Below are 27,092 nucleotides of genomic sequence, written 5' to 3'. Positions count from 1 at the left end.
TTAACACTCAGGAAGCTTTGGGCTCATCTGGAAAAACACAGAATGTTTACCTCTTAAAAAAAAAAACCTATTAATAAAGAAAAATCTCAACAGATTTCAGAGCACAACAGAATTCAGACTTTTATGTTTTATTACAATAGAGAAGTTTAATAAATCCAAGGATTTTTAAATTTTTTTTTTCAGGTAAGTTAATAAAGCTGCACAGGAAGTACATGATGAACAGAAATGTGACAGAGTTTGTTCTTCTGGGACTTTCACAAGACCCAAAGATGCAGAAAATTATATTTGCTGTGTTTTTGCTCATCTACATCAGCTCTATGGCAGGAAATTTGGTCATCGTGATAGCCATCATTGGCAGCCCATTGTTTGGGTCACCCATGTACTTTTTCCTGGCCTATCTCTCCTTTATTGATGCCTGCTATGCCTCTGTCAATACCCCTAAACTGATTGTGGATTCACTCCATAAAAAGAAGACCATTCTGTTCAATGGATGCATGGCCCAAGTCTATGGGGAACACTTTTTTGCAGGGGCTGAGATAATTCTGCTCACAGTGATGGCCTATGACCGCTATGTGGCCATCTGCAAGCCCTTGCACTATGCAACCATCATGAACTGGAGAGTGTGCATGCTGCTAGTGGGAGTGTCCTGGATGGGAGGCTTTCTCCATGCCAGCATCCAGCTCCTCTTCATAGTCCAACTACCCTTCTGTGGCCCTAATGTCATAGATCACTTTATGTGTGATCTGAACCCATTGCTCAATCTGGCCTGCACTGATACCCACACCCTGGGGCTCTTTGTCATTGCCAACAGTGGGTTCATCTGCCTGCTAATCTTCCTCCTCCTGCTGGTTTCCTATGTGGTCATCCTGTGCTCCCTGAGGACACAGAGCATGGAGGGCAGGCGCAAAGCCCTGTCTACCTGTGTCTCCCACATCACAGTGATCCTTTTATTCTTTTTTCCCTCCTTATTTGTGTACCTGAGACCTGCAGTTACTTTACCTATTGATAAGGCAGTTGCTGTTTTCTACACGATGATAACTCCCATGTTAAATCCTTTGATCTACACCTTGAGAAATGCCCAGATGAAAAGTACCATTAGGAAATTATTTACTAGGAAGTTTCTTTCAGTTGGACAAATAAATATGCCTGAAGACCAACACTGATTTTACTGAGGAAAGTCCCCTTTGAATGATCTTAGCAAGCAGCACCTAAAAGATAAACATTTTTTTCATTAAAAAATTATTTTGATCAGTCTCATGAGATTTAGCAAATTAGGTTGTGTATGTGTGTGTGTTTGTTAGTGTGTTAATTTGCATTATGTATCCCAGTATTATCCATAAATGTAAACACCAACATTTAAAATCAAAACAAACAAAAAACATCTGCTTTCAAGGAAGGAAAAATTAGTTCAGAGAAAGGGAAATAACTACTTTACATCCACTCCACATTTTTGGAAACTTTTGTCAAATCAGGACTTGCTTTTGCTATCTTCATTTACATATATGGATTCATGTGCTGTGGTAATAAAAATTAAATAACTAAATATGTCAGTATTGAGTAGAAATTATTATAACACTCAAAAGAAATAAGCGCAGCACAATTACTGTCCCTATTTTATCTGTCAGGAAACTGACAGATGACGTTATCTGAACATATACTACAATTAGAATATGATAGATTTATTGAATCATACTCTTAATTTCTATCTTACAAGGACAAGAAATTATAATAAATAGATCATATTATTGTACTAATTACCATTTATGAGGAAAAGAATATTGGAAATAATGCATATACTAGTTGAATTTCTATACAGAAATATCTAATGATTTTCATAAAAACTTCATATACAACCAAATTTCCTTGTAGTCTTCAGAAAGGCTCATTATACTCAGGTTGCTGTACTATGATAATCCATGAGAATGAAGGGTGAGCCAATAAAAACATGCTTTAATGTCAGACAGGAATTCCTAGTTTAATAAGCACAGCTAGGCTCCATTTAGTACTTGCCTGATAGCAAACAATATTTTCTGCAATGTAGCACAACATTTTGCCTCTGATAACTAGTGAATGAAAAATGAATTTCTAAAGTAACAAATAACTTAAATAAAATATACAGTAAAAAAAAAAAGAGTACTGAAGTCTTGAAGACTACAGATTTTTTTCTTTGTCATCTGATTCAGACTGACCTCTAAGGGAAATCAAAATTTGTGTTTACGCTTGTGTAAACTGAGGAATGAGAAAGAACTTAGAACTGAGTTTCTTAGCATATGATCAAATATTATATTGTGATATTCTCACAGAAAGATTTCATTATCATCTGCATGTGGGTTCTGTATGATTTTTCTATTACTTGGTGATCACATTTCATTAGTAAAACCTACTTTATCAAATAACTACCACTATCTTTTACAATAGCAATTTCCTGAAATTTTTGTTTCATTCAAAACCTCCTTCACTCGTTAATACACCCCAAGATTTGATTCCAAAAATATTAATATATGGTGGGACTTCTGAGGTAAATAAAACATGCCTAGATTCTTCTTTCATGATGCTGAAGTGAGAGACAACAGAAGGGGGTAGAAAAGTACTGCTGAGTGTTATACATACATGTTAAGATGGACAGGGTCCTATGAAGTCATATTGGATGGACAACAAACAAAGACCTAGGGAGGGGGTGCAGATGGAAAATGATTCCCAGAAGGAAAGACAAAAAATGACATTCATGGGATAAAACTGGGTAAGGCGAGTGAAGGGTCAAGGGGTTGGATCAAAGCATTCATTTGACAGGTAAGTTAAAAACAAAATGTGAAGAAAAACTAAATCATTCAACATGGTTGTGGTTATTAATTTATATTTTTATTCAACATTTGTATACTGAAACCCAAGTGCCAGGCACCAAGTTGAACACCAAGTTAGTGTAAAGGTAAATTGCACTCCTGAGAATGAGATAAGAATAGGCAAGATCAAAAAGTTCTCAAAGTTGTGTTAAAGTTTAATGGCAGAAACCTTGGGTGAAATATAGAAAGTATTTTTAAGATGGTGCATGATTGATTGTATCTCAGATTACAATAACCTGTGCCCAGTATGATTAATCTACAGAGGTGTATGATGGGCAGGAGGAGGACAGAAATTAATATAATGATCTGAGTGTGAGAGGCTGGGATTGAACTCTGGTCCTGCTGGTGAAGAGCAGAGTGTGGTGAATACTTGAATCATGCTCAAATTCCTCCACCAGGTCACTGTACAGAAGACCCAGGTGCTGTGACTCTGAGCTACTAAGAGTTCACAGCCCTAACCTTCTCTTGGCAACTACACCAAAGAAAATAGGAGATTTTTATCCAGGGATTATTTCACTATTTTAAGGCCCTAAGTAGAAAAATAAAAGACTTTCAATAGAGTGTTAAAAAGGTTGTGTGTCCCCTTGCCCCCTGTAGAAAAAAAATATGTACTACAATTTTAACCATGGTCAACTTCATGCTTTGAATAAATCTGTTGCTACTTTAAAACAGACATATTTTTTCTCTTTTCCCTCTTGTTCTCCCAAATCTCTTCTCCATAATCCCTCCTCCTAATCTCAGGAGAAAAACATGATTCCTTTGAATCAACTCTTTAAAATCCTCTGTTGCCTCTAATGGAGAGAATCTCAGACTCTGAGACAGGAGTTTCCTGTGTTTCTTTCACTAGCAAACAACCAAACTTATTTTTTCTTTTTCTCAAAAGCTTACCTTCCTTACTGGATTGGCATCAGGGATGGGGCTGAGCTTCAGGTCACACAATGAGCACTCCAGAGCTGCCAAGACCCAGGCTAAAGTCTGACTTCATGGCACTGATATCGCCGTTTACCGGTGACTAGTTCTGTTCCTTCTAATGTTGAAGATTGAACACTAGAGAAGCACGCCAAAGCAAGCATATTAAGCAGGTTTTATTTAAAGCTAATAATACAGACTTCTCCTGGCAGGGAGAAGGGGGCCATGGCTGATGTTCCAAAGTCCCAAGAAGTGAGCATACCCTACATCTTTTATAGGTTAAATTCTCTTTTGTTCTCCAGTTCTCTCCCCCCTTATCTCTCCTTCCTGCCTACATGACTAGGCCTGGTTTTGCATTAAGTGAGAAACCATGGGCAGGGGGAGGGCCAGGGTGATTCAGGCAGATAAGGGCCCAGGGGGCACCAATTAGCAGCCCCTTGTTTGCAGTCCTTGATAAAGGCAGGTAAATTTGGTAATCAATGGGTTCTGGAGATCCTTGACATTCCATTCTTCCAGGGGCAGTCTCCAACTTCCAGAGGCAGATGGCTTCATGACTTCATTTCCTGGAATTGACCTGATTCCCTATTTCTACACTAACTACCTGTCCTTATTTCTCGCTTCAGTACCACATATTTTCTCCCTCTCTCATCAGACTCCTTCAGTCCCTGTTTCCATATGACACATTCATACAAATCCCCACTTCAGGTTCATTATCACAAACTGAAATAAAGAAACAGTTCCCCATATATTTAGAAGTTATAGACAATGTTAATCCATTGATGAGGAATATTAGAAAGGGAGGAGTCATGAGTGAGATGCATGTTCTGGCTTCCATCACTAGATGGATGAGGGAATTGAGAAGATAGAATGGAGAGAACTTTGCAAGTGAAAAGGGCCTCTCCATCTCCAGCAGAGGGGCTCTGCAACCACCACTAGGTGGTCTCCCCAGCCTGTCTAAAGAATGCTGCAACAGAGCCTGAAGAGACCATAGTGGCTGAGGAAGTTTCCCTGAGGCAAGGCTGATTCTCTTTAGGACTGACTCCTAACCCCTTCCTGATTCCTATATCTCTAGCTGGGCTCAAGTCCCAGCAGGATCCTAAAGAATCTCAATGTGTGACTATGTAAAGGCTTCATGATCTTTCTAATTTATACAGACATGAAGGAAGGAGTACATGTGTTAACATGTTAAGAATATGAAATAAAATAGACAAATTTAAATAGGGTCAAATTTACCCATACCGGCTCCACTAAACAAAGATTGCTTCTTTAGCACTGCAGCTCAGGGAATTGAAAGGGTCTCTATTTGACTGGAACAAGGACCAAATGAGGCTCACAGTCAGTGAACTAGAAAGGGATCCAAAGGCACTGAGAAATCAGAATGCATTGTGATTTGTCACTTAAGACCTACTCACCCATCCTAGGAGAGTCCAGAACACTAACTTCCATCACAACTGTCAGTAGTAAATTTATGAAAGGAGCCCTGACATCCTTGAAGACTTCTGTGAGTGCTCATCCCTGTCAGAGGAATCCCTCAATGGACACTGTGTTCCCTGGACTGGAAATTCTTACTTCATAATGACTATTAATCCACATTAACCAACTCATGAGTCCAGGGACAACTTCAATTTACAGCCTCTGGGATTCTGGCTATTTCAAAACACTATGAAAATTAGGTAAAGCAGCTTTTGGATCTAAGTGCTTTAAAATTACTGCCATAACATTTAGACATTCATTGCTTAGGCTCTCAAACAATCAAGAATGGGTTTTCAGAAATGGCTTAAAACTGATAAGATAGAAGTCCCTCTGTGATGGGCATCATTGGGGAGCCTGGACCACTGGTCCCCAGGCTAAACTTAGGTCACCACGCTATTTACATGGCAGTCAGCTTTCCTAGCAACCCAGGTTAAGACACGGAAATGTAAGTCCCACTAGTTTATGTCCTATGTGCAGGGAATAAGATCTATATTCAAGAGTGGGTGATATTCAAACATACTGCCAGGACACCCAATTCTAAAACAAAGCCATTCCAACAAGGACATAACTAACTCTTGGGAGAGTATGCACAGCTACAGGCAAGGCAACTGAGGTTTTATGGGAACATCTTTAAATATTCTGTTAGTGTAAGATGTAAATATTCCTTGTTGTAGTTAATGTTTCCAGAGAAAGACTCCCCTTGTGCAGTGATCCACTGAAATGCTTTTCCTCTGCTTTTCCCACATCCTGACCTGATGGACCAGAACCAGGTAATGAGGATCATTTCCCCATAATAGTGAATGAAGTGACTTTGTTCTAAATTCAAACCTTGGGATTTTTGTGAAATCACTTTATGCTTTGGTGAGCACAAAGATGGAGACTTATAAAGACACTTTCTTAAAATTGGTTGATTTGAAATTGAATTATCTGAGTAAGTTTATTTTAACCCCATCTTATCTTTCATATTCATAGATGCTTATTCTAAGAGTAATTTATTTGAAGATGCATTTGTGCCTGAACACACTGAAATTTCACTAAAATCACCTGACTCTTCAACACTGGTGATACTGTAAGGCCCCCAAAAAGGAAACTCCAAATCTGTCCTATGGATGGACGGCAACCCCAATCAACCGCAGGAGGCGTCACTTGATGCAAACCGCAAGAGGTGTTTATTCCAGCGCGCTGGGACCCAACTCGAGGAGTCGAGTCCCTAGCAGAAAATCTTGTAGGTTTATAAAGGCAGAAACCACACATCGGAAGTGGTCGCACATGAAAGGGAAAAGGGGGACAAAGCTGCCGGGGAATTTCAAAGGGGGTCTGGGTTTGCTGATAACATACAACATGTTTCACAATGTTTTACAACAGGGCGTAGATTCTGGTCAATAGTTTCTGGTAATCCTACTGTTTGAGCACTATCTGGCTATCTGGCTATCTGGCTCAATTTACCCTTTTATTCTCTGTTTGGGGCTGTTTCTTGGAACAGCTTTAAGGGCTTTGTTCCCATTCCTGGGAGGGTGACCTTAGGGAGTTGAGATGACTGGGAGGGTGACCTTAGGGAGTTAAGATAACTGGGAGGGTGACCTCAGACAGCTTAAAAAAATGTCCATTCTTTCATTTCCCCATTTTCTTTTCTGGTAAGTTCTAATCATGGAACTTCTGTCTCTATATACTCTTCTCCAAAGCTATTTCCTTGGCAGAGGGACTGGTATTATTGCCTAAGCATTAGTACCTGTACAGCACTTATTCTTTCCCTGATGAAGGTGACTAGGCGATTTCAGGCAGGCAAGAGCCGAGGGGACAGGCCACCAATTAGCAGCCCCTTGTTTGCAGTCCTTGATAAACAGTCCTTGATAAAGGCAGGTAAATTTGGTAATCAATGGCCTCCGGAGAGATCCTTGACATTCCATTCTTCCAGGGACAGTCTCCAACTTGCAGAGGCAGATGACCTCATGGCTTCATTTCCTCGATTTGACCCGATCCCCTATTTCTACACTAACTACCTATTCCCAATTCTGGCTTCATTCCCCCCTTTAGCTTTAAGGAACCCATAACTGTTTGTTAAGGAAATGAAAAGGGGCGTCAGTCATTCTGGCTGCTTCGAAGCTGAATGGGGGCAGCGAGGGGCAAGCAGTTTGGAGTTCCTTTTTTAAAAAAAATCGGGTCAATTGAGGGGTCCCAGGAAGGAGCCTGGTTGGGGAAGAGCAGGTTGTAAAGTCATCTGGGGGTGACTGCTTCTATGATAGAAGAACAAAAAGACATGAGTACTGAAATGAGATTAGTACAAAGTAAATGTTGCAGCATCTGAAACATGCCACTGAGTATCATGAAAATGACAGAAGTTAATCTCTCACCAGGAGGTGAAAGAACTGAGAAATTGTTTCCATAACTAGACCTAGCAAAGGCTGGAGAGGACAAGGCCTTTATTTGGGGACTTTAACATTGTCATAGATGTCCCCCCAAAATATAGTTAAGCTATTTAATGTCATCTGATTTTGTAAAATATCCCTTTATTGGTATAACCTGTGTTTAGTAGAGATCTCTATACTTCTGTTACTTAGGAATAGATAAGCATACTAGCAAACATAGATTAAGTCTACCTGTGTAGCTTAGGAAGGTCTGCAGGCCTTAAACTGACTAAAAACTTCTGACTATGGCAGTTTCTCTTGATAGTTATCAGGCTACATCTTAAGTTACATTTAACTATTATTTCCTTTAAATGCCCAAGAATGGCTATACTTTGGTTTTAACTGTTTTGCTGGGTGTCTAAGATCAAGCTGGTCAAATTGACCTGGTTCCTGTCTTGTTAAAGAGTCAGCTGAGTTCCCACAGGGGTCACTCGTACAGAACTTAAGAGCGGCTCCTTAGCTCCACCAGTGACTTTGATTAGGCAGGGTCTCTTGATGAGGTGACTTCCTTTAGAAGCATTAAGGGATGTTTCCCCTTTTCCATGACCCTCCTCTGCAGCAGATGCACTGGGTGATTTTTCATCCTCTAGTCTCAACAATCTCCTTGATCAGGAGGTTGTGTGACCCAGAGATGCAACGCTCCTTAGAGAAGTTCTCTTTTCCCTGGGTTCAGGCTGACGTTGAGGGCAAGACCCAAATATGGACTTTTCTTGACCTCTGTATTTAACTCCAATTTCTAAGTTCGATCTTAATTATCCAGCAAGCCAGTCTCACCAGTCATAAAGTAACAGTAATGGGCTTTAACTTCATTGTCTACAACTTTACAGTTATTTACCCTTTTATCTATCTGGAGTCTGCATTAGTACTGGAAGTTACCAGTATCTGTTCTATAGGTGATGGCTTATTATCACGAGTTACCTAGGTTGTGTGTTCTTGAAGCAGCTACTTCTGCAAAACATTAACAGGTAACAGTTTTACAAAATGAAATTAGCAAGAGTAAAAATATATTCAGTTTGTATAATAGCTATCTTGAATTTTGATTGAGAACTACATTCTATCCCCTATTTGAGATCACAGTACTTTTACAACAAGAACCAATCTTTTGACTATAACTTTAAATAAGCTGAAGTCTGACTTATTTTGGAGTCACTCTCACATGCAGTAAGGTGGGAAGGAGAGCCTTATCTAAGGTAAGGCAGGGCTCTTTACAGATCTTAAGTGTTCTAATTCTGATGTTGATCTTTGCTTCTTCCTTAAATATCATTAAGTAGTTTACATATACTGTTTCCTGAGTCTATATAAACTTTATAATTAACACAATTTAACATAGTATCTAAAAAATGAATCAAAGAAAGGCTGAGAGAGCTTTTAACTTTCCTTTTGTGTGATTAAGTGGCAAAATGTTTTCATGTTTCTTTCATATTTCACAATATTAACCTTTAAACAAATCAGACTCTAATGTTTAGAAATACATTTACATTTGAAATTCTTTATCTCAGTGTAAAAAGTAACAAATTTTACACATACCCTATTGATAGCAGGTCCTATAATAGAACATTAAATGATAGAAATAAATCCCCAATAAAATTTACTCTTTATAAGTTTAAGATTACCATTACAGACAAGTTTAATCTGGAGGATAGCAGAGCTTAATAAATTCCTTGCTTTAAAAACTTGTGTACCTGAAAAATATGAACACATTTAATATACAACTTGTGACCATTTCACAATTACTTTGACACTTTTATCTTACCAAATTGAGTTTTTAAAGAGAAATGTAGACTCTGTAACATAATACAATACTCTATAACAGTTGTTTAACCATAATTGTATACACCCCAATTTTTAAGACTATTGTTCTAAAGAATAAAACTTAATAGACACAAAGTTAAGAGTAAATTAGTGTTTCAAATCCTTGTCATTTTGCCATGTCATTCTACCATATAGATTAAACTTTGGTTTATATCAGAACGTTAGTATTTCACCTTAGGAAAAACCTTAAATAGTTTTAGCTGTCTCACATACATATAACCAACTTAGTTACACACAAACTTGTTGAAACTTGCCCTTTACTTACACCGACTTTCTTAGCACTTACTTAGACCCTCAAATATTTCATCACACAAGCACTTTCTTACCCAGAAACATTTCCTTTTTCCTTTTACTAAATATATTTCCATACCCAGAACCTTTTATTTTCTCTTTCCTATTCGTTGACCTCTTTTTGTTCACATTCTGAAACAACTCTTATGAAATTTCTGAATTTAGATAAATTACTCTATTTTAATAAGATTAAATATTCTGTTGTTTATAGTACTCTAATTGAAACACAGTTGAAACTTTTGGGACCCTTTGTATATGGGACCACTTTATTAACTTGTTAGGACATAACTCTAGTAACCTTGATTTTAGTTTAGTGATGACACAAAGCAAGTTTAAATCCTTTTATTTACCAACCTATGAAAACACCAATAATGTTTAAGTATGATACCCCATGGAATTTAAGGAGTTAAAAGTACTCGATGTTATTTAACAATTAGCATTTTAACTTTGTAAATTAATCAGATGTCTCTACAAATACATTAGAGTAATCCCATACAGGTTAACTCTAATTCACTTATTCTGTAAAAACCAAGATATCAGACAAGTGTCCTGTACAGTATTTGCTGTCTCTTTCCTGTTGAAGAAAAGTCTTAGAAACAATTGATTTTAGACACTTTATTAACATCAATATTTTATTAGCTTGACCACCTAGAGACTTGCAAGTTATTTTCAAAGACATTTTACTTTTATTAGTATACCCAATTTGAACCCTTTTTAAATCACGTGAATTAAAAGTATCTGGTTCCATTTTTAAAACTTAATTTTAGGAGCGCTCAGTTTAGATACAGACAAAACATGACATTAGACAGTACAACATACAAATAACACAAAATCAAGGCCTTGTAACTTTATAGGTGAATCTCCATTGCAATGTAACAGATGTTCAAAAACTCTAGTTGAATAAAAATAGAACTGATCAAAAAATCATGAGCTCAAAAAAAAATATAATTAAAAATATAGCATTTACTTTGCTGGAGTTTTAAAGACTCTCTTTACATTTTCTTTCCCTGGATATGAGACCGGTCTCCTACTGAGTCTTTAGGCTTCTTTTATTTATATTTCAATGCAAGCCTGGACTGAGATCTGGAAGGATCTAACAGGTTTTAACAGAAACTTTGTGTCTAAGGCATTTTAGCCATCTCATCAGGACAGGTTGGATGTTAAAGAAAATTATGTGACCTTATTTTTTTATTACTTTTGAGACTGAAGCTACTTTGCTAAGTTACCCTTCAGGGCTGTTGGGAGGGGGAGTCCAGAGAAGGAACCTTTGCGGTCCACCTGAGAGTAGCCCAGGCTGAGAACACCGCAGTTGTTCCAACCCTTCCTCCACCTCCGCCACAAACACACAACAGAACCAGATACAGACGGGCGCCAATCTCTGATCCACTAATTGAACCCCATCAGCGCCCTTACCGATGGAGACTACCAGGCATCCCTGGCTCTCCTTCCACCCTTAGGGCATCCCCCAGGGCTGCAACCTGTGGCCCCCCAGGCATGTCTACCGACCACTGTCCAGCCACTCTCACGAGTCACCGAACGGTTGCCACCGAAACCGAAAGCGCGCTCACAGAACCAGACCAACTAACAAAACACAAGACAAAGACAGACAACTTCGGGGTACCCCTTCTTACCTCCAAGGTCGACTCCGCGGATGAGGGGGGGCCGTCTTATCCCGGATGAGTCCCCAAATGTAAGGCCCCCCAAAAGGAAACCCCAACTCTGTCCCATGGATCGATGGCAACCCCAATCAACCGCAGGAGGCGTCACTTGATGCAAACCGCAAGAGGTGTTTATTCCAGCGCGCTGGGACCCAACTCGAGGAGTCGAGTCCCTAGCAGAAAATCTTGTAGGTTTATAAAGGCAGAAACCACACATCGGACGTGGTCGCACATGAAAGGGAAAAGGGGGACAAAGCTGCCGGGAAATTTCAAAGGGGGTCTGGGTTTGCTGATAACATACAATATGTTTCACAATGTTTTACAACAGGGCGTAGATTCTGGTCAATAGTTTCTGGTAATCCTACTGTTTGAGCACTATCTGGCTATCTGGCTCAATTTTACCCTTTTATTCTCTGTTTGGGGCTGTTTCTTGGAACAGCTTTAAGGGCTTTGTTCCCATTCCTGGGAGGGTGACCTTAGGGAGTTGAGATGACTGGGAGGGTGACCTTAGGGAGTTAAGATAACTGGGAGGGTGACCTCAGACAGCTTAAAAAAATGTCCATTCTTTCAATACTTATTAAATATTGCTATTTTTCTTATACAGTTAGCTTTCTTTGCTATACTTGTCAAGTACAGTCACAGAAAAATCTCATCCTTACCCAAAATTTTCAAAATAGTTGTAAAAAAGTCATTAACCTAATTTAACATAGACAATTTGGGACTCACACACAAAAGACCTAAATGTGAATATTAATGGACACGAGTCATCACTTGTTAGTCCAAGCACAGGCAAGTGGGACTCATTCTGGCATCAACTACTATGGATAATAAAGTTCTCTCTGGTTTCTCTAAACCTAATTTTGGAAATCATTCCTCCTCAGTTTGTTGCAGAGTCAAAAGTTTCTTTGCTGTTCCTTGAACCATCAACTGTTTCTCTGAAAAGTGTGTACTCAGTTACACGAGTAGCCAGAAGTTCCTATATGTATCCCGAGCACCATGATGGATACGTTCATATAACAGTCAATTCTTGTAACAAATAATGAGGTGGTAGTTATTCTCAGATAATTGATGATGAAAATTAAGAAAAGTAAGAAAATAAGTAAGAAAATCTGTAATGAGTGTCTACAAAATCACTTCAAAGACAGGAAATGTACAGAAAGATTTAGATAACATTATCATTGTTTTTTAGAACTGTAAACCTTAGTCTCTGACATCATTTCCTTACCTGTTAAATTTATAAAATAATGCCAACCACAAAGGTTATTATAACTATTAAAATGATTCATGTGCACATAGCCCTTGGTACCTTGGAATGCATAAAATACACATTAAATTTTTCAATATCAACTATTATATAGTTATAAGATTTAGTCATATCAAAGTATCATAGAATATATGTAATAGTCCTTTTATACTTTCTTTAATTTCCATCATTCTCCATGTCAGCTATTTTAACTACTTTACCTCTGCTTCCTGTTTCTTTCATCCACTCACTACTGAACATCACACTGCTACATCCAGGACACACAAAGTTCTTTGTGAAAATAGTAACCAAGATCCCCCCTTCCTCAAAATCCTTGTCATCTTTGAACCATTCTCAGTTATCTCAATTATCTTTTATCATTCTCCATTTTCTAAAAAGAAGAACAAAATTATTTACCTGTGTTGAGATATTAATTACACCCATCCTTTACTTCCATTTGGACTGGGCTGCCACAATGTGTGTAATCTCTCATGTCAACCCAGGTTTTGAGTCATTTCAGACAATTTAGTAAACTCAGATGGTAGATCACCTAGTGTGTGTACAAAAGTTCTTCATCTGCACGGTATTTGCAAAAACTCCACAGAGGTGGTAATTGGAATAATCTTTAACAATTTTGAGTTCTTTTTTCCACTTGAAGAAATAAAAAAATATACAGGCAAGAAAAGAAACAATAAAACATAAAATCCCACAACTTGGAAGAATTCAGGCACATATTAATTAATGGGATAGAGGAATATAAGTAACCAAAGATTGCTATTATTTTCAGGTTATGTAATTAACCTTCACATGAAGTTATGGAGAAAAAGAACAATGTGACAGAGTTTGTTCTTCTGGGACTTACAGAAAATCCAAAGATGCAGAAAATTATATTTGTTGTGTTTTTGTTCATCTACATCATCTCTGTGGTAGGAAATTTGCTCATTGTGATAACCATCATTGCCAGCTCACTCTTGGGGTCCCCCATGTACTTTTCTTGGCCTATCTCTCCTTTATTGATGCTTGCTATTCCTCTGTCAATACTCCTAAGCTGATTAGAGATTCAATCCATAAAAAGAAGAGCATTCTGTTCAATGGATGCATGGCCCAGGTCTTTGGAGAACACTTTTTTGCAGGTGCAGAGGTCATTCTACTTACAGTGATGGCCTATGACTGCTATGGGGACATCTGCAAACCCTTGCACTATGCGACCATCATGAACTAGAGAGTGTGTGTGCTGCTAGTGGGAGTGTCCTGGATGGAAGTCTTTCTCCATGCCACCATCCAGCTCCTCTTCATCTTCCCACTACCCTTCTGTGGCCCTAATGTCATAGATCACTTTATGTGTGATCTGAACCCTTTGCTCAATCTAGCCTGCACTGATACACACACTCTGGGACTCTTTGTTGCTGCCAACAGTGGGTTCATCTGTTCATTAAACTTCCTCCTACTGCTGGTCTCCTATGTGGTCATCCTACGCTCCCTGAGAAACCACAGCTTAGAGGGCAGACACAGAGCTCTGTCCACCTCTATCTCCCACATCACAGTGGTTGTCCTGTTCTTTGTTCCCTGCATATTTGTGTACATGAGGCCACCAGTTACTTTGTCCTTTGATAAAGCAATTGTTGTATTCTATACCATGATAACTCCCATGGTAAATCCCTTTATCTACACTTTCAGAAACGCTCAGATGAAAAATGCTATTAGGAAATTATTTATCAGTAAAACTAATTCAGATGATGAATGATTGTGCCTAAAACCCAGCAACTATTCAGCTAAGGAAAGGATGCAAAGATGTTTTAGAGCATATCGACAAAATATAATTATGACAAATACTAAAAAAAATGTTATTTATAAACTTTTTATTAAGAAAGTAGAAATTGGTTTGAAAAATGGAGTCAACCCAACGTCGGACCATCTCATGTATGTTTGGAAACTTTTTACTAACTCTGGGCCTGGTTTTCTAACTTTATCCATGTATATGGATTCAAAGACTTTCCTCTAAGAAAAATAATAGAGAGAACACAATGTACTGGTGATGAGCAATAATCTCTATAACTCTCAATACAGGTAAGCTCTGCTATTTTACCTGTAGGGCTTTTTACAAATAGGACCCTGACAGAAAGATACAATTATTAATATACATATACTGATGATCCAATAACCAAAATATCACTGATTATCAGATCATTCTCTTAACTACTATGATATACTATCACATAATGATTAGGAGAAGTTCCAATAATGATACTGAAAGAATGGACATTTTTTTTAAGCTATCTGTTTTATCTCAACTCCCTAAGGTTTCCCTCCCAGTAATGGGAACAAAGCCCTTAAAGCTGTTCTCTGTTCCCAAACAGAGAGTAAAAGAGTAAATTGAGCCTGATAGCCAGATAGTGCTCAAACAGTAGGATTACCAGAAACTATTGACCAGAATCTACAGCCTGTTGTAAAACATTGTGAAACATGTTGTCAGCAAACCCAGACCCCCTTTGAAATTTCCTGGCAGCTTTGTTCCCCCTTTTCCCCCTTTCATGTGTGACCCCTCCCGATGTGTGGTTTCTGCCTTTATAAACCTACAAGATTTTCTGCTAGGGACTCGACTCCTGGAGTTGGGTCCCAGCGCGCTGGAATAAACACCTCTTGCGGTTTGCATCAAGTGACGCCTCCTGCGGTTGATTGGGGTTGCCGTCCATCCATGGGACAGAGTTGGGGTTTCCTTTTTGGGGGGCCTTACATTTGGGGGCTCGTCCGGGATAAGATGGCCCCCCCTCATCCACGGAGTCGACCTTGGAGGTAAGAAGGGGTACCCCGAAGTTGTCTGTCTTTGTCTTGTGTTTTGTTAGTTGGTCTGGTTCTGTGAGCGCGCTTTCGGTTTTGGTGGCAGCCGTTCGGTGACTCGTGAGAGTGGCCGAACAGTGGCCGGCAGACGTGCCTGGGGGCCACAGGTTGCAGCCCTGGGGGACGCCCTAAGGGTGGAGGAGAGCCAGAGACGCCTGGTAGTCTCCGTCGGTAAGGGCGCTGATGGGGTTCAATTGGTGGATCAGAGATTGGCGCCCGTCTGTATCTGGTTCTGTTGTGTGTTTGTGGCGGAGGTGGAGGAAGGGTTGGAACAACTGGGGGGTTCTCGGCCTGGGCTACTCTCGGGTGGACCCCAAAGGTTCCTTCTCTGGACTCCCCCTCCTGACAGCCCTGAAGGGTAACTTAGCAAAGTAGCTTCAGTCTCAAAAGTAATGAAAAATAAGGTCTCATAATTTTAACATCCAACCTGTCTGGATGAGATGGCTAAAATGCCTTAGACACAGAGTTTCTGTTAAAACCAGTTAGATCCTTCCAGATCTCAGTCAAGGCTTACATTGAAATATAAATAAAAGAAGCCTAAAGGCTCAGTAGGAGACCGGTCTCAAACCCAGGGAAAGAAAAGGTAAAAAGAGTCTTTAAAACTCCAGCAAAGTAAATGCTATATTTTTAATTATATGTTTTTTTTGAGCTCATGATTTTTTGATCAGTTCTATTTTTTATTCAACTAGAGTTTTTGAACATCTGTTACACTGCAATGGAGATTCACCTATAAAGTTACAAGGGCTTGATTTTGTGTTATTTGTATGTTGTGCTGTCTGATGTCATGTTTTGTCTGTATCAAAACTGAGCGCTCCTAAAATTAAGATTTAAAAATGGATCCAGATACTTTTAATTCACGTGATTTAAAAAGGTTCAAATTGGGTAAACTAATAAGAGTAAAAATGTCTTTGAAAATAACTTGCAAGTCTCTAGGTGGTCAAGCTAATAAAATATTGATGTTAATAAAGTGTCTAATATCAATTGTTTCTAGGACTTTTCTTCAACAGGAAAGAGACAGCAAATACTGTTCAGGACACTTGTCTGATATCTTGGTTTTTTACAGAATAAGTGAATTAGAGTCAACATGTATGGGATTACTCTAATGTGTTTGTAGAGACATCTGATTAATTTACAAAGTTAAAATGCTAATTGTTAAATAACATCGAGTACTTTTAACTCATTAAATTCCATTGGGTATCATACTTAAACATTATTGGTGTTTTCATAGGTTGGTAAATAAAAGGGTTTAAACTTGCTTTGTGTCATCACTAAACTAAAAACAAGGTTACTAAGAGTTATGTCCTAACAAGTGCAATTCTATATACAAAGGGTCCCAAAAGTTTCAACTGTGTTTCAATTAGAGTACTATAAATAACAGAATAATTAATCTTATTAAAATAGAGTAATTTATCTAAATTCAGAAATTTCATAAGAGTTGTTTCAGAATGTGAACAAAAAGGGGACAACGAATAGGAAAGAGAAAATAAAAGGTTCTGGGTATGGAAATATATTTAGTAAAAGGAAAAAGGAAATGTTTCTGGGTAAGAAAGTGCTTGTGTGATGAAATACATGAGGGTCTAAGTAAGTGCTAAGAAAGTCTGTGTAAGTAAAGGGCAAGTTTCAACAAGTTTGTGTGTAACTAAGTTGGTTATATGTATGTGAGACAGCTAAAACTATTGAAGGTTTTTCCTAAGGTGAAATACTAACGTTCTGATATAAACCAAAGTTTAATCTATATGGTAGAATGACATGGTAAAATGACAAGGATTTGAAACACTAATTTACTCTTAACTTTGTGTCTATTAAGTTTATTCTTTAGAACAATCAGTCTTAAAAATTGGGGTGTATACAATTATGGTTAAACAACTATTATAGAGTATTGTACTTTGTTACAGAGTATACATTTCTCTTTAAAAACTCAATTTGGTAAGATAAAAGTGTCAAGGTATTTGTGAAATGGTCACTAGTTGTATATTAAATGTGTTCATATTTTTCAGGACCACAAGTTTTTAAAGCAAGGAATTTATTAAGCTCTGCTATCCTCCAGATTAAACTTGTCTGTAATGGTAATCTTAAACTTATAAAGGGTAAATTTTATTGGGGATTTATTTCTATCATTTAATGTTCTATTATAGGACCTGCTATCAATAGGGTATGTGTAAAATTTGTTACTTTTTACACTGAGATAAAGAATTTCAAATGTAAATGTATTTCTAAACATTAGAGTCTGATTTGTTTAAAGGTTAATATTGTGAAATATGAAAGAAACATGAAAACATTTTGCCACTTAATCACACAAAAGGAAAGTTAAAAGCTCTCTCAGCCTTTCTTTGATTCATGCTTTAGATACTATGTTAAATTGTGTTAATTATAAAGTTTATATAGACTCAGGAAACAGTATATGTAAACTACTTAATGGTATTTAAGGAAAAGAAGCAAAGATCAACATCAGAATTAGAACACTTAAGATCTGTAAAGAGCCCTGCCTTACCTGAGATAAGGCTCTGCCTCCCACCTTACTGCATGTTAGAGTGACTCCAAAATAAGCCAGACTTCAGCTTATTTAATGTTATAGTCAAAAGATTGGTTCTTGTTGTAAAATTACTGTGATCTCAAATAGGGGATAGAATGTAGTTCTCAATCAAAATTCAAGATAGCTATTATACAAGCTGAATATATTTTTACTCTTGCTAATTTCATTTTGTAAAACTGCTACCTGTTAATGTTTTGCAGAAGTAGCTGCTCCAAGAACAAACAACCTAGGTAACTTGTGATAATAAGCCATCACCTATAGAATAGATAGTGGTAACTTCCAGTACTAATGCAGACTCCAGTTAGATAAAAGGGTAAATAACTGTAAAGTTATGGACATTAAAGTTAAAGCCCATTACTCTTAATTTATGACTGGTGAGACTGGCTTGCTGGATAATTAAGATCAAACTTAGAAATTGGAGTTAAATACAGAGGTCAAGAAAAGTCCATATTTGGGTCTTGCCCTCAACGTTAGCCTGAACCCAGGGAGTAAGAGAACTTCTCTAAGGAGCGTTGCAACTCTGGGTCACACAACCTCCTGATCAAGGAGATTGTTGAGACTAGAGGATGAAAAATTATCCAGTGCATCTGCTGCAGAGGAGGGTCATGGAAAAGGGGAAACATCCCTTGATGTTTCTAAAGGAAGTCACCTCATCAAGAGACCCTGCCTAATCAAAGTCACTGGTGGAGCTAAGGAACCGCTCTTAAGTTCTGTACGAGGGACCCCTGTGGGAACTCAGCTGACTCTTTAACAAGACAGGAACCAGGTCAATTTGACCAGCTTGATCTTAGATACCCAGCAAAACAGTTAAAACCAAAATATAGCCATTCTTGGGCATTTAAAGGAAATAATAATTAAATGTAACTTAAGATGTACATTTGTATTAGCCCACTAGAATAAAGGCTGGAAGCTACAAATGAGAGAAAGATTCTTCAGCAAATGTGCCTGATAACTATCAAGAGAAACTGCCAGAGTCAGAAGTTTTTAGTCAGTTTAAGGCCTGCAGACCTTCCTAAGCTACACAGGTAGACTTAATCTATGTTTGCTAGTATGCTTATCTATTCCTAAGTAACAGAAGTATAGAGCTCTCTAGTAAACACAGGTTATACCAATAAAGGGATATTTTACAAAATCAGATGACATTAAGTAGCTTAACTATATTTTCTGGGGACATCTATGACAATGTTAAAGTCCCCAAATAAAGGCCTTGTTCTCTCCAGCCTTTGCTAGGCCTAGTTATGGGAACAATTTCTCAGTTCTTCCACATCCTGGTGAGAGATTAACTTCTGTCATTTTCATGACACTCAGTGGCATGTTTCAGATGCTGCAACATTTACTTTGTGCTAATCTCATTTCAGTACTCATGTCTTTTTGTTCTTCTATCATAGAAGCAGCCGCCCCCAGATGACTTTACAACCTGCTCTTCCCCAATCAGGCTTCTTCCTGGGACCCCTTGATTGACCCGATTTTTAGAAAAGGAACTCCAAGCTGCTTGCCCCACGCCACCCACTTCCAGCTCGAAGAAGCTAGAGCGGTCATCGACCTCCTTCCCCAGCAGCATGGAGTTCCTGAGATTAGAGGGGGGAATGAAGCCAGAATTGGGAACAGGTAGTTAGTGTAGAAATGGGGGATCAGGTCAAATCGAGGAAATGGCCATAAAATCATCTGCCTCTGGAAGTTGGAGACTGCCCCTGGAAGAATGGAATGTCAAGGATCTCCGGAGCCCATTGATTACCAAATTTACCTGCCTTTATCAAGGACTGTTTATCAAGGACTGCAAACAAGGGGCTGCTAATTGGTGGCCCGCCCCCTGGGCTCTTGCCTGCCTGAAATCACCTAGTCACCTTCATCAGGGAAAGAGTAAGTGCTGTACAGGTACTAATGCTCAGGCAACAATACCAGTCCCTCTGCCAAGGAAATAGCTTTGGAGAAGAGTATATAGAGACAGAAGTTCCATGATTAGAACTTACCAGAAAAGAAAATGGGGAAATGAAAGAATGGACATTTTTTTTAAGCTATCTGTTTTATCTCAACTCCCTAAGGTTTCCCTCCCAGTAATGGGAACAAAGCCCTTAAAGCTGTTCTCTGTTCCCAAACAGAGAGTAAAAGAGTAAATTGAGCCTGATAGCCAGATAGTGCTCAAACAGTAGGATTACCAGAAACTATTGACCAGAATCTACAGCCTGTTGTAAAACATTGTGAAACATGTTGTCAGCAAACCCAGACCCCCTTTGAAATTTCCTGGCAGCTTTGTTCCCCCTTTTCCCCCTTTCATGTGTGACCCCTCCCGATGTGTGGTTTCTGCCTTTATAAACCTACAAGATTTTCTGCTAGGGACTCGACTCCTGGAGTTGGGTCCCAGCGCGCTGGAATAAACACCTCTTGCGGTTTGCATCAAGTGACGCCTCCTGCGGTTGATTGGGGTTGCCGTCCATCCATGGGACAGAGTTGGGGTTTCCTTTTTGGGGGGCCTTACAATACTAGGGAGCATTTTTTAGGAAAGATTGTGCTTTGTGTATTTTAATTCATATTGATTATCTATAACCAAAATTAAATCATTTTCATTAATATCCCTCATAATTTAATGTATCAGAATGTATGGTTTTTGTGTTTCCAATAATATTAAGGTATCTAATTTCTTTTGGGCAAAGAACAAGTGGACATTTATTACCCTATTTTACATAGGAAAGTTTCAACTATGTTTCTAAGTTTTCTTTTAGTCATTAGAACCAGGATATTCCTCATGTCACTGATACCGCCGTTTACTGGTGACGAGTTCTGCTCCTTCTAATGTTGAAGATTGAACACTAGAGAAGCACGCCAAGGCAAGCAGATTAAGCAGGTTTTATTTAAAGCTAATAATACAGACTTCTCCCAGGAGGGAGAAGGGGGCCATGGCTGATGTTCAAAAGTCCCAAGAAGTGAGCGCACCCTACATCTTAAAGTCCCAAGAAGTGAGCGCACCCTACATCTTTTATAGGTTAAATTCTCTTTTGTTCTCCAGTTCTCTCCCCCCCCCCCCTTATCTCTCCTTCCTGCCTACGTGACTAGGCTTGGTTTTGCATTAAGTGAGAAGCCATGGGCAGGGGGAGGGCCAAGGTGATTCAGGCAGGCAAGGGCCCAGGGGGCATTAATTAGCAGCTCCATGCTTGCAGTCCTTGATAAAGGCAGGTAAATTTGGTAATCAATGGGCTCCGGAGATCCTTGACATTCCATTCTTCCAGGGGCAGTCTCCAACTTCCAGAGGCAGATGATTTTATGGCCATTTCCTCGATTTGACCTGATCCCCTATTTCTACACTAACTACCTGTTCCCAATTCTGGCTTCATCACCGTAGGCTGATAACCATCAGAAACAATAATGAATAAAATACAGAAACAAACAGTTGAATGTCAAAGAGGAACTCCTTTTCACTAAAGGTGCAGCTATAATCCATAAAGTGCTTGCCTGGAGGCTGCCAATACTTTCCATAAGTAGCTCAAAGTCTGGCAACTGATGGATACCAAAGAAATGAATAAATGTATAAAGTAACATATAAATTGAATAAAACTTCCAGTAAGAAAAGAGTAATAGAGACTAGAGAAATAGTTTCTACCTTTGTCTCATTCTGATTCAGTGGAAAATCCTAGACAGAATTCAAAGAAGTACCATATTTTGTTTTCACTATTGCATAAACTGAGGAATGAGAAAATCTTGGAACTTCGTTGCTCAGCATATGAAAATAAACTTTACATTGATATTCCCTCAAGAAGATTTTATTACCTATGAACATGAGCTATTTATGGTTTTTCTGTTACTTTTGTGATCATATTTCATTATTCAAAACTTTATTTTTAAATATGAAGGTTTGTCTACACACAGAGAGACTTTAAGATTACATATGTTTCACTCAAATCTTCCTTACCTAATTAATAAGCACATAATTTTGGGTCTAATGTATATGCATATTGAAGGAGGGGTTCTGATGTGGTTAAAATGATTTACTTCTTCCTTTATAGAATTTAAAATTCATTTAGAAGTTGCTGGAAAGAAGTAGAAAATTAATGCTGAGTGTTATAAATGTTAAGATGAACAAGATGCTATGAAAATATACAGAAGGGATTCCTAAAATCTGGTGTTGGATCAATAAAAAATTCTTGGAATAAAAGATATGAAAAATGGCACCCATGGTATGGTATCAGTAGAGGGAACAAGCAGGAGTTTGTTCCAAAGCATCCCTAAAACAGGAGATAGAAAACAGTTTAAAAAAAAAAAAACTGTATGGAAAAAATAATCGATTTAACAAGCCTGGGTTTATTTATCTCTTTATTGAAAGCCCACTAGTGCCAGTCACCAAGTGCAGGCAAAGCTACTATAAAGGTAGCTCTTGTAACTCTTCACACACAGGAGACAGAAACAGACAAGATCTGCAAGGGTCTCATAATCTTGATACAGCTTAATTGTAAGGACCATGGGGAAAACATCAGAAGTATTTTTAAGTTAGTGAGTGATGCAGTTAGATTTGAGTTTTATCTAACTACCTCAGATTACACTAAGAAGAATGGAATGAAGAGGGGAAGATCAGAAGGAGAACAGGAGAACATTGTATAGATCTGAGTGTGAAAGAGTGGATGTTTAGACTCTGGTCCTCTTGCATGGATTATGATAAAGTCTGTTAAATCCAGCTCAGATCCCCTCCACTGGGCTAGGATGCCTGTGAACCAGCTACTGAGCCCATGAACCAGCTACTGTGAGTCTGGGCTGCCAACAGTTGACATCCCTGACACTCTCTGGACAATTACACTAAGGAAAATGCAAGATTCTGTCAGTGCTTGTGACCCACACTGCAGGGCCCTGAAGTGGACAATAAAACACTACCACAGGCCTACAGAAAGGATGGGTCCCCTGTCTCCATGTGAAACCATAGTACAATGCACACTCCAGAGTTATCATGGTCCCAGAATGACACCAGACTCCCCCTGAACTTATCAGCTTCCCCACCCTGCTTCCAAATGTCACCTTCATAGAAATTCTCACCTCACATTCTGCATCTATAGACTCAACACTGATATGGAAAGAGAGAGGCAATTCCCAAATATTTGCTGGTAATTCACAAGAGAAATGATATGTTAGAAAGATAAGAAACAGTATTTATGGGTGAGATCCAGGTTCTGACTTCCATCACTAGATGGATGAGGGTACTGAGAAGATGGCACAGAGAACTATGAGACTTTGCAAGTCAAAGAGGCTTCTCCATGTCAAGTAGAGTGCCTTCTTACTACCAGTTGGTATTTTCTCCCCACCCCCCCATCAAAGGAATATCCTACATGGCCTGAGGAAATTATAAAGGCCAAGTTGCTCTGCAAGACAATATTGTCTCCCATCTCCCTTCTTTACTTCCAGACTTATATCTAGATTCAAGTCCCAGCAGGACCCTAAAAGAGATATAAAGTGTGACACACAAATAGGTGCAGACACTCCAGAGACTTACATGATTTCATCATACAGGAACACAGGGACACATGACATAATACATATTGAGAGTGTGTCATAATATTAGAACAAACATACATTTAGATCAGGCCAAATTTATTGTTACACGCACAGTAATCTAAGTTTATTGTTTTACTGTTGCACTTGATAGAGTTAGGAAGGATTCATTTTGGCTATTAGCTACCAGAAAACCAAAAGGAAATTTTCCACAGTGAGTGAAACAGAAATCCTTAGACATTCTGTATCTTAATATGAGGAAGGGACTCAAAGGCTTAGGGGAATTGGAATGTAGCTCAATTTACCATTTAAGATCTACTCACCCACCCTGGAACAGAACAAGAAACATATTTTTCATCACAACTATGGGAAACAAATTTGTGAAAGGAAAGCTATTATCCTTAAATAGTTCTGTAAATGTGATTCCCTGTTGGTGAGATTCTATGGTGAGAACTATGGACCCTGAACTGATAAACCTAAGTACAAAGTGAGTAATTATATCAAAGGTTTGCAGTGACTAAGTGGCAGTACTCAACTTTCAAAGGTACTGGGGATGTGATTACCATTATGTAAAACAGAGTTAAAGCAAAAATCAGAATAATGTGATTTAGGAAGAACTAGTTGTGTATAATAGTGGCAGAAGTGAGATATATAAAAAATGTAATCTATTCTTTGTTTAAGCAGAAAAATTCTGCAATAAGTAAATGAAAGCAAAAATTGAATCACAGGAACAAAAAGTCATGATGCATAAATCAACCTCCAGCCTTGAACCAGTCTATAGATTCAGAACCCCTGAGTTGAAAGTGAAGTGGATCTACTTGAGGTAGGACCATAATATGTTGCCAAAAATTTATGTTTAAATTTTTCTCCCAGTCTTCTCCAAGAGGATCTAAAACCTTTTTCACAGCAACTGAGCAGTGCAAGTTTAGACATTGCTGGACAACTTTACTCTGGTTAAAAACTAATTCATGGACACCCAAAACATCACTATCCTTTGCCTGTGCAAAAGTTAGGTTGATATGGGTAAATTGAAGTCAATTACCACAAGCTTAATCAGATAGAGGCTCCAATTATAGCTGTGTACTAGACATGGTTTCATTGCTTGAACAAATTAACATATATACCTGGTCCAGCAGTCAGAAGATCTCATGGAGTTCAGGTGATTAATGGAAGTAATAACAGGTTATTTCTTTTCATGGAGTAATTGGCTATTCAAACTCATTTGGTGGCTATTTCCCCAATCTTGAAATACAAAATTGAATGGACTTAGTACTGGTAGAATCTCCACACTGACATCATAAACTATGTAGTAAAGAATATTATGGTGGGAATGGCAAAATGGAAACCAGTAGAACTTCCTCTATCTAGAAAATAGTCCACCAAAAGAAGGACTGTATTTAGGATAATAAATACCCTATTGCATTACACATATAAATTGTATTCCTGAAAGAATTTCAGAGGTTGCTGTATCATGAAATCTTGAAAGATGCACCAGTAGTGATTATTACCACAAATTAATTCAACTCAACTATTTGGCCTATGAAAACAACAGATGGCTATGAGAAAATGATAGTTCATTACCATAAGCTTAATTAGGTGGAAGCTCCAATTATAGCTGCTATACCAGATGCAACTTGGTTGCTTCAACATATTAACACATTCCCCTGGTACATGGCATGTAGCTGGTGATCTGAAAAAGTCTTTTCCTTACCTTCCCATAAAGGATCACCAGAACAGTTTGGTTTCAGCTAAAAGGGTGAGCAATGCCTACTTCAGGGGTATGTTCATGCTCCAGAATCACATCATAACTTAGTTCACAGGTATCTTGTTGACTTGTTCTTCCTCAACATATCATTCTGGCCTGTCAGATAGATGATTTTATGATGATTCTATCTGTTACATAAGAAGACGCAACTACTCTAAACTTACTGTTCACACGTTTGAGTGTGAGAGAGAAATAAATCTGACTAAAATTCACGAACCACCTACCTCTGTTAAATATCTAGGAATTCAGTGGTGTGAGTTATGTCCAGAAAGTCCTTCTAAAGTGAATGATAAATTGAGGCATCTGGCCCCTCATAAACGGAAAGAGGCACAATTCCTAGTGGATCACTTTAGATTTTAGAGACGACCTATTTCTATTGGGATAGATTACATCAACCTAATTGCACAGTGACTCCCCCACCCCCCAAATAATTCTAGATTTTAGTGGGGCCCAGAAGAAGAGAAGTCTCTATAATAAATAGCAAATTTCTGCCACATAGACATTATTATTCAGATAATCCAATTGTAAGTGAAATGTTAGCGATATAGATGGGTCCTGAAGATGAATTTCAATATAAGACCTTAGGAACTTTGAACAGATTCTTGGCATCCATCATTGGTAGCTGTTACCCTTTTCAGATACAGTTCTTGGCCAGGTTCTCCTTTCCATCTCTATATTATAATACCTGATATACTCAAAGTATATAGAGGGAAGTTAAGTTTTGGCTCAGAGTTTTGGAGGTTCCAGTCCATTTTTAGTTGACAACATTACTTTGTCCCTGTATGAGGCAGTACCTCATAGAAAATGCATATAGTATAGAAACATTGCTTAGATCAAGGCTAGGAAGTAAAGAAGAAAGGGAAATAGGTTGGAATCCCATCCTTGGGTATTTATATCAAGTTAAATACCTGATGTAAACATTATACATTATGAAATATGTATGGAAATATAACAGAGTACACCCACTAGTATATAATATAATTTGTATAATTTTTATCAGTTCAACATAAGATAAAATTAAATAAATAAAAATCAAATGGGCAAAACCTTGAATCAACATTTATCTGAAGAATAACAATGATCAACAGCTAAATAAAGAGAAATCCAAGTCAGTAATTCAATAATCATCCGGAAAAATGAAAATTCAAATCAAAACAAATTATCAACTCAATTTTATAGGAAGTATAATATAAAAATAGACCAAAAATCAACAAAACAAATAGAGGCAGTGAAATAGTGAAAAGGAAAAAAATTGTCATTGTTAGTGTGAATGCAATATTGGTTCTGTCTCTAGGGAAAACAGTGAGGTCATTCCTTTACACTATTGAAAAAAAAATAGAGCTATACATAATCTAGCAATGCTATTTCTGGGTATGTAGTCAAATGAATTAAAATCAAGATCTCAAAGTCATATATGCACTTGAGACCATTATGCATTGTTCACAATAGTCAAGATATGGAAGATCATTGCATAAAGAATATCCAACATTTGTTTATAATGGAATACTATTCAGGCTTAAAAAAAAGAATTCTTCTATTTACACAAAAATGAATGAATGCGGAAGATAATATGTTTAGAAGAAAAAAGGTCTGGCCTGAAAGGAAAAAATATTACTTGACATTTATCGAATAAATCTATAATAGTCTGACTCAGATTCAGAGAGTGAAATATCAGTGGTCATGAGCTGAGGGAAGAGGAAAGAGAAGTTGTTAATCAAATAATACAGGCCATTTGTGCCACTGTGTTCTGGGCTTCACTGTCATACTTCAGACTTCTGTGTTGCTCTAATGTGTAGGTACTGAAGATCCCTAGGACTGCTCCTGGAAATGGTGCCACACAAGAAAGAAAACATTTG

The 27,092-nt window shown here is 38.1% G+C and overlaps 1 protein-coding gene and 1 pseudogene across 2 annotated transcripts; both read left to right on the top strand.

The window, feature by feature from the left end:
- Nucleotides 1-212: 212 nt before the first annotated feature.
- Nucleotides 213-1,163, top strand: LOC306638496 (olfactory receptor 4C46-like; the record flags this gene model as incomplete). Its single annotated transcript, XM_079101743.1, has 1 exon — nucleotides 213-1,163. The coding sequence occupies one exon, from the start codon at nucleotides 213-215 to the stop codon at nucleotides 1,161-1,163; it is 951 nt and encodes a 316-aa protein (XP_078957869.1).
- A 12,283-nt stretch (nucleotides 1,164-13,446) lies between these two features.
- On the top strand, nucleotides 13,447-14,375 carry LOC306638495 (olfactory receptor 4C46-like; annotated as a pseudogene). Its single transcript has one exon. The product of its transcript is annotated as an olfactory receptor 4C46-like (transcript).
- Nucleotides 14,376-27,092: the final 12,717 nt, after the last annotated feature.

Source organism: Sciurus vulgaris, assembly GCF_902686455.1.
Source record: "Sciurus vulgaris genome assembly, chromosome: 11".
NCBI classification, from domain to species: domain Eukaryota; kingdom Metazoa; phylum Chordata; class Mammalia; order Rodentia; family Sciuridae; genus Sciurus; species Sciurus vulgaris.
Note: the sequence above shows the minus strand (reverse complement) of the source record. Positions and strands in the feature narration are given on the sequence as shown.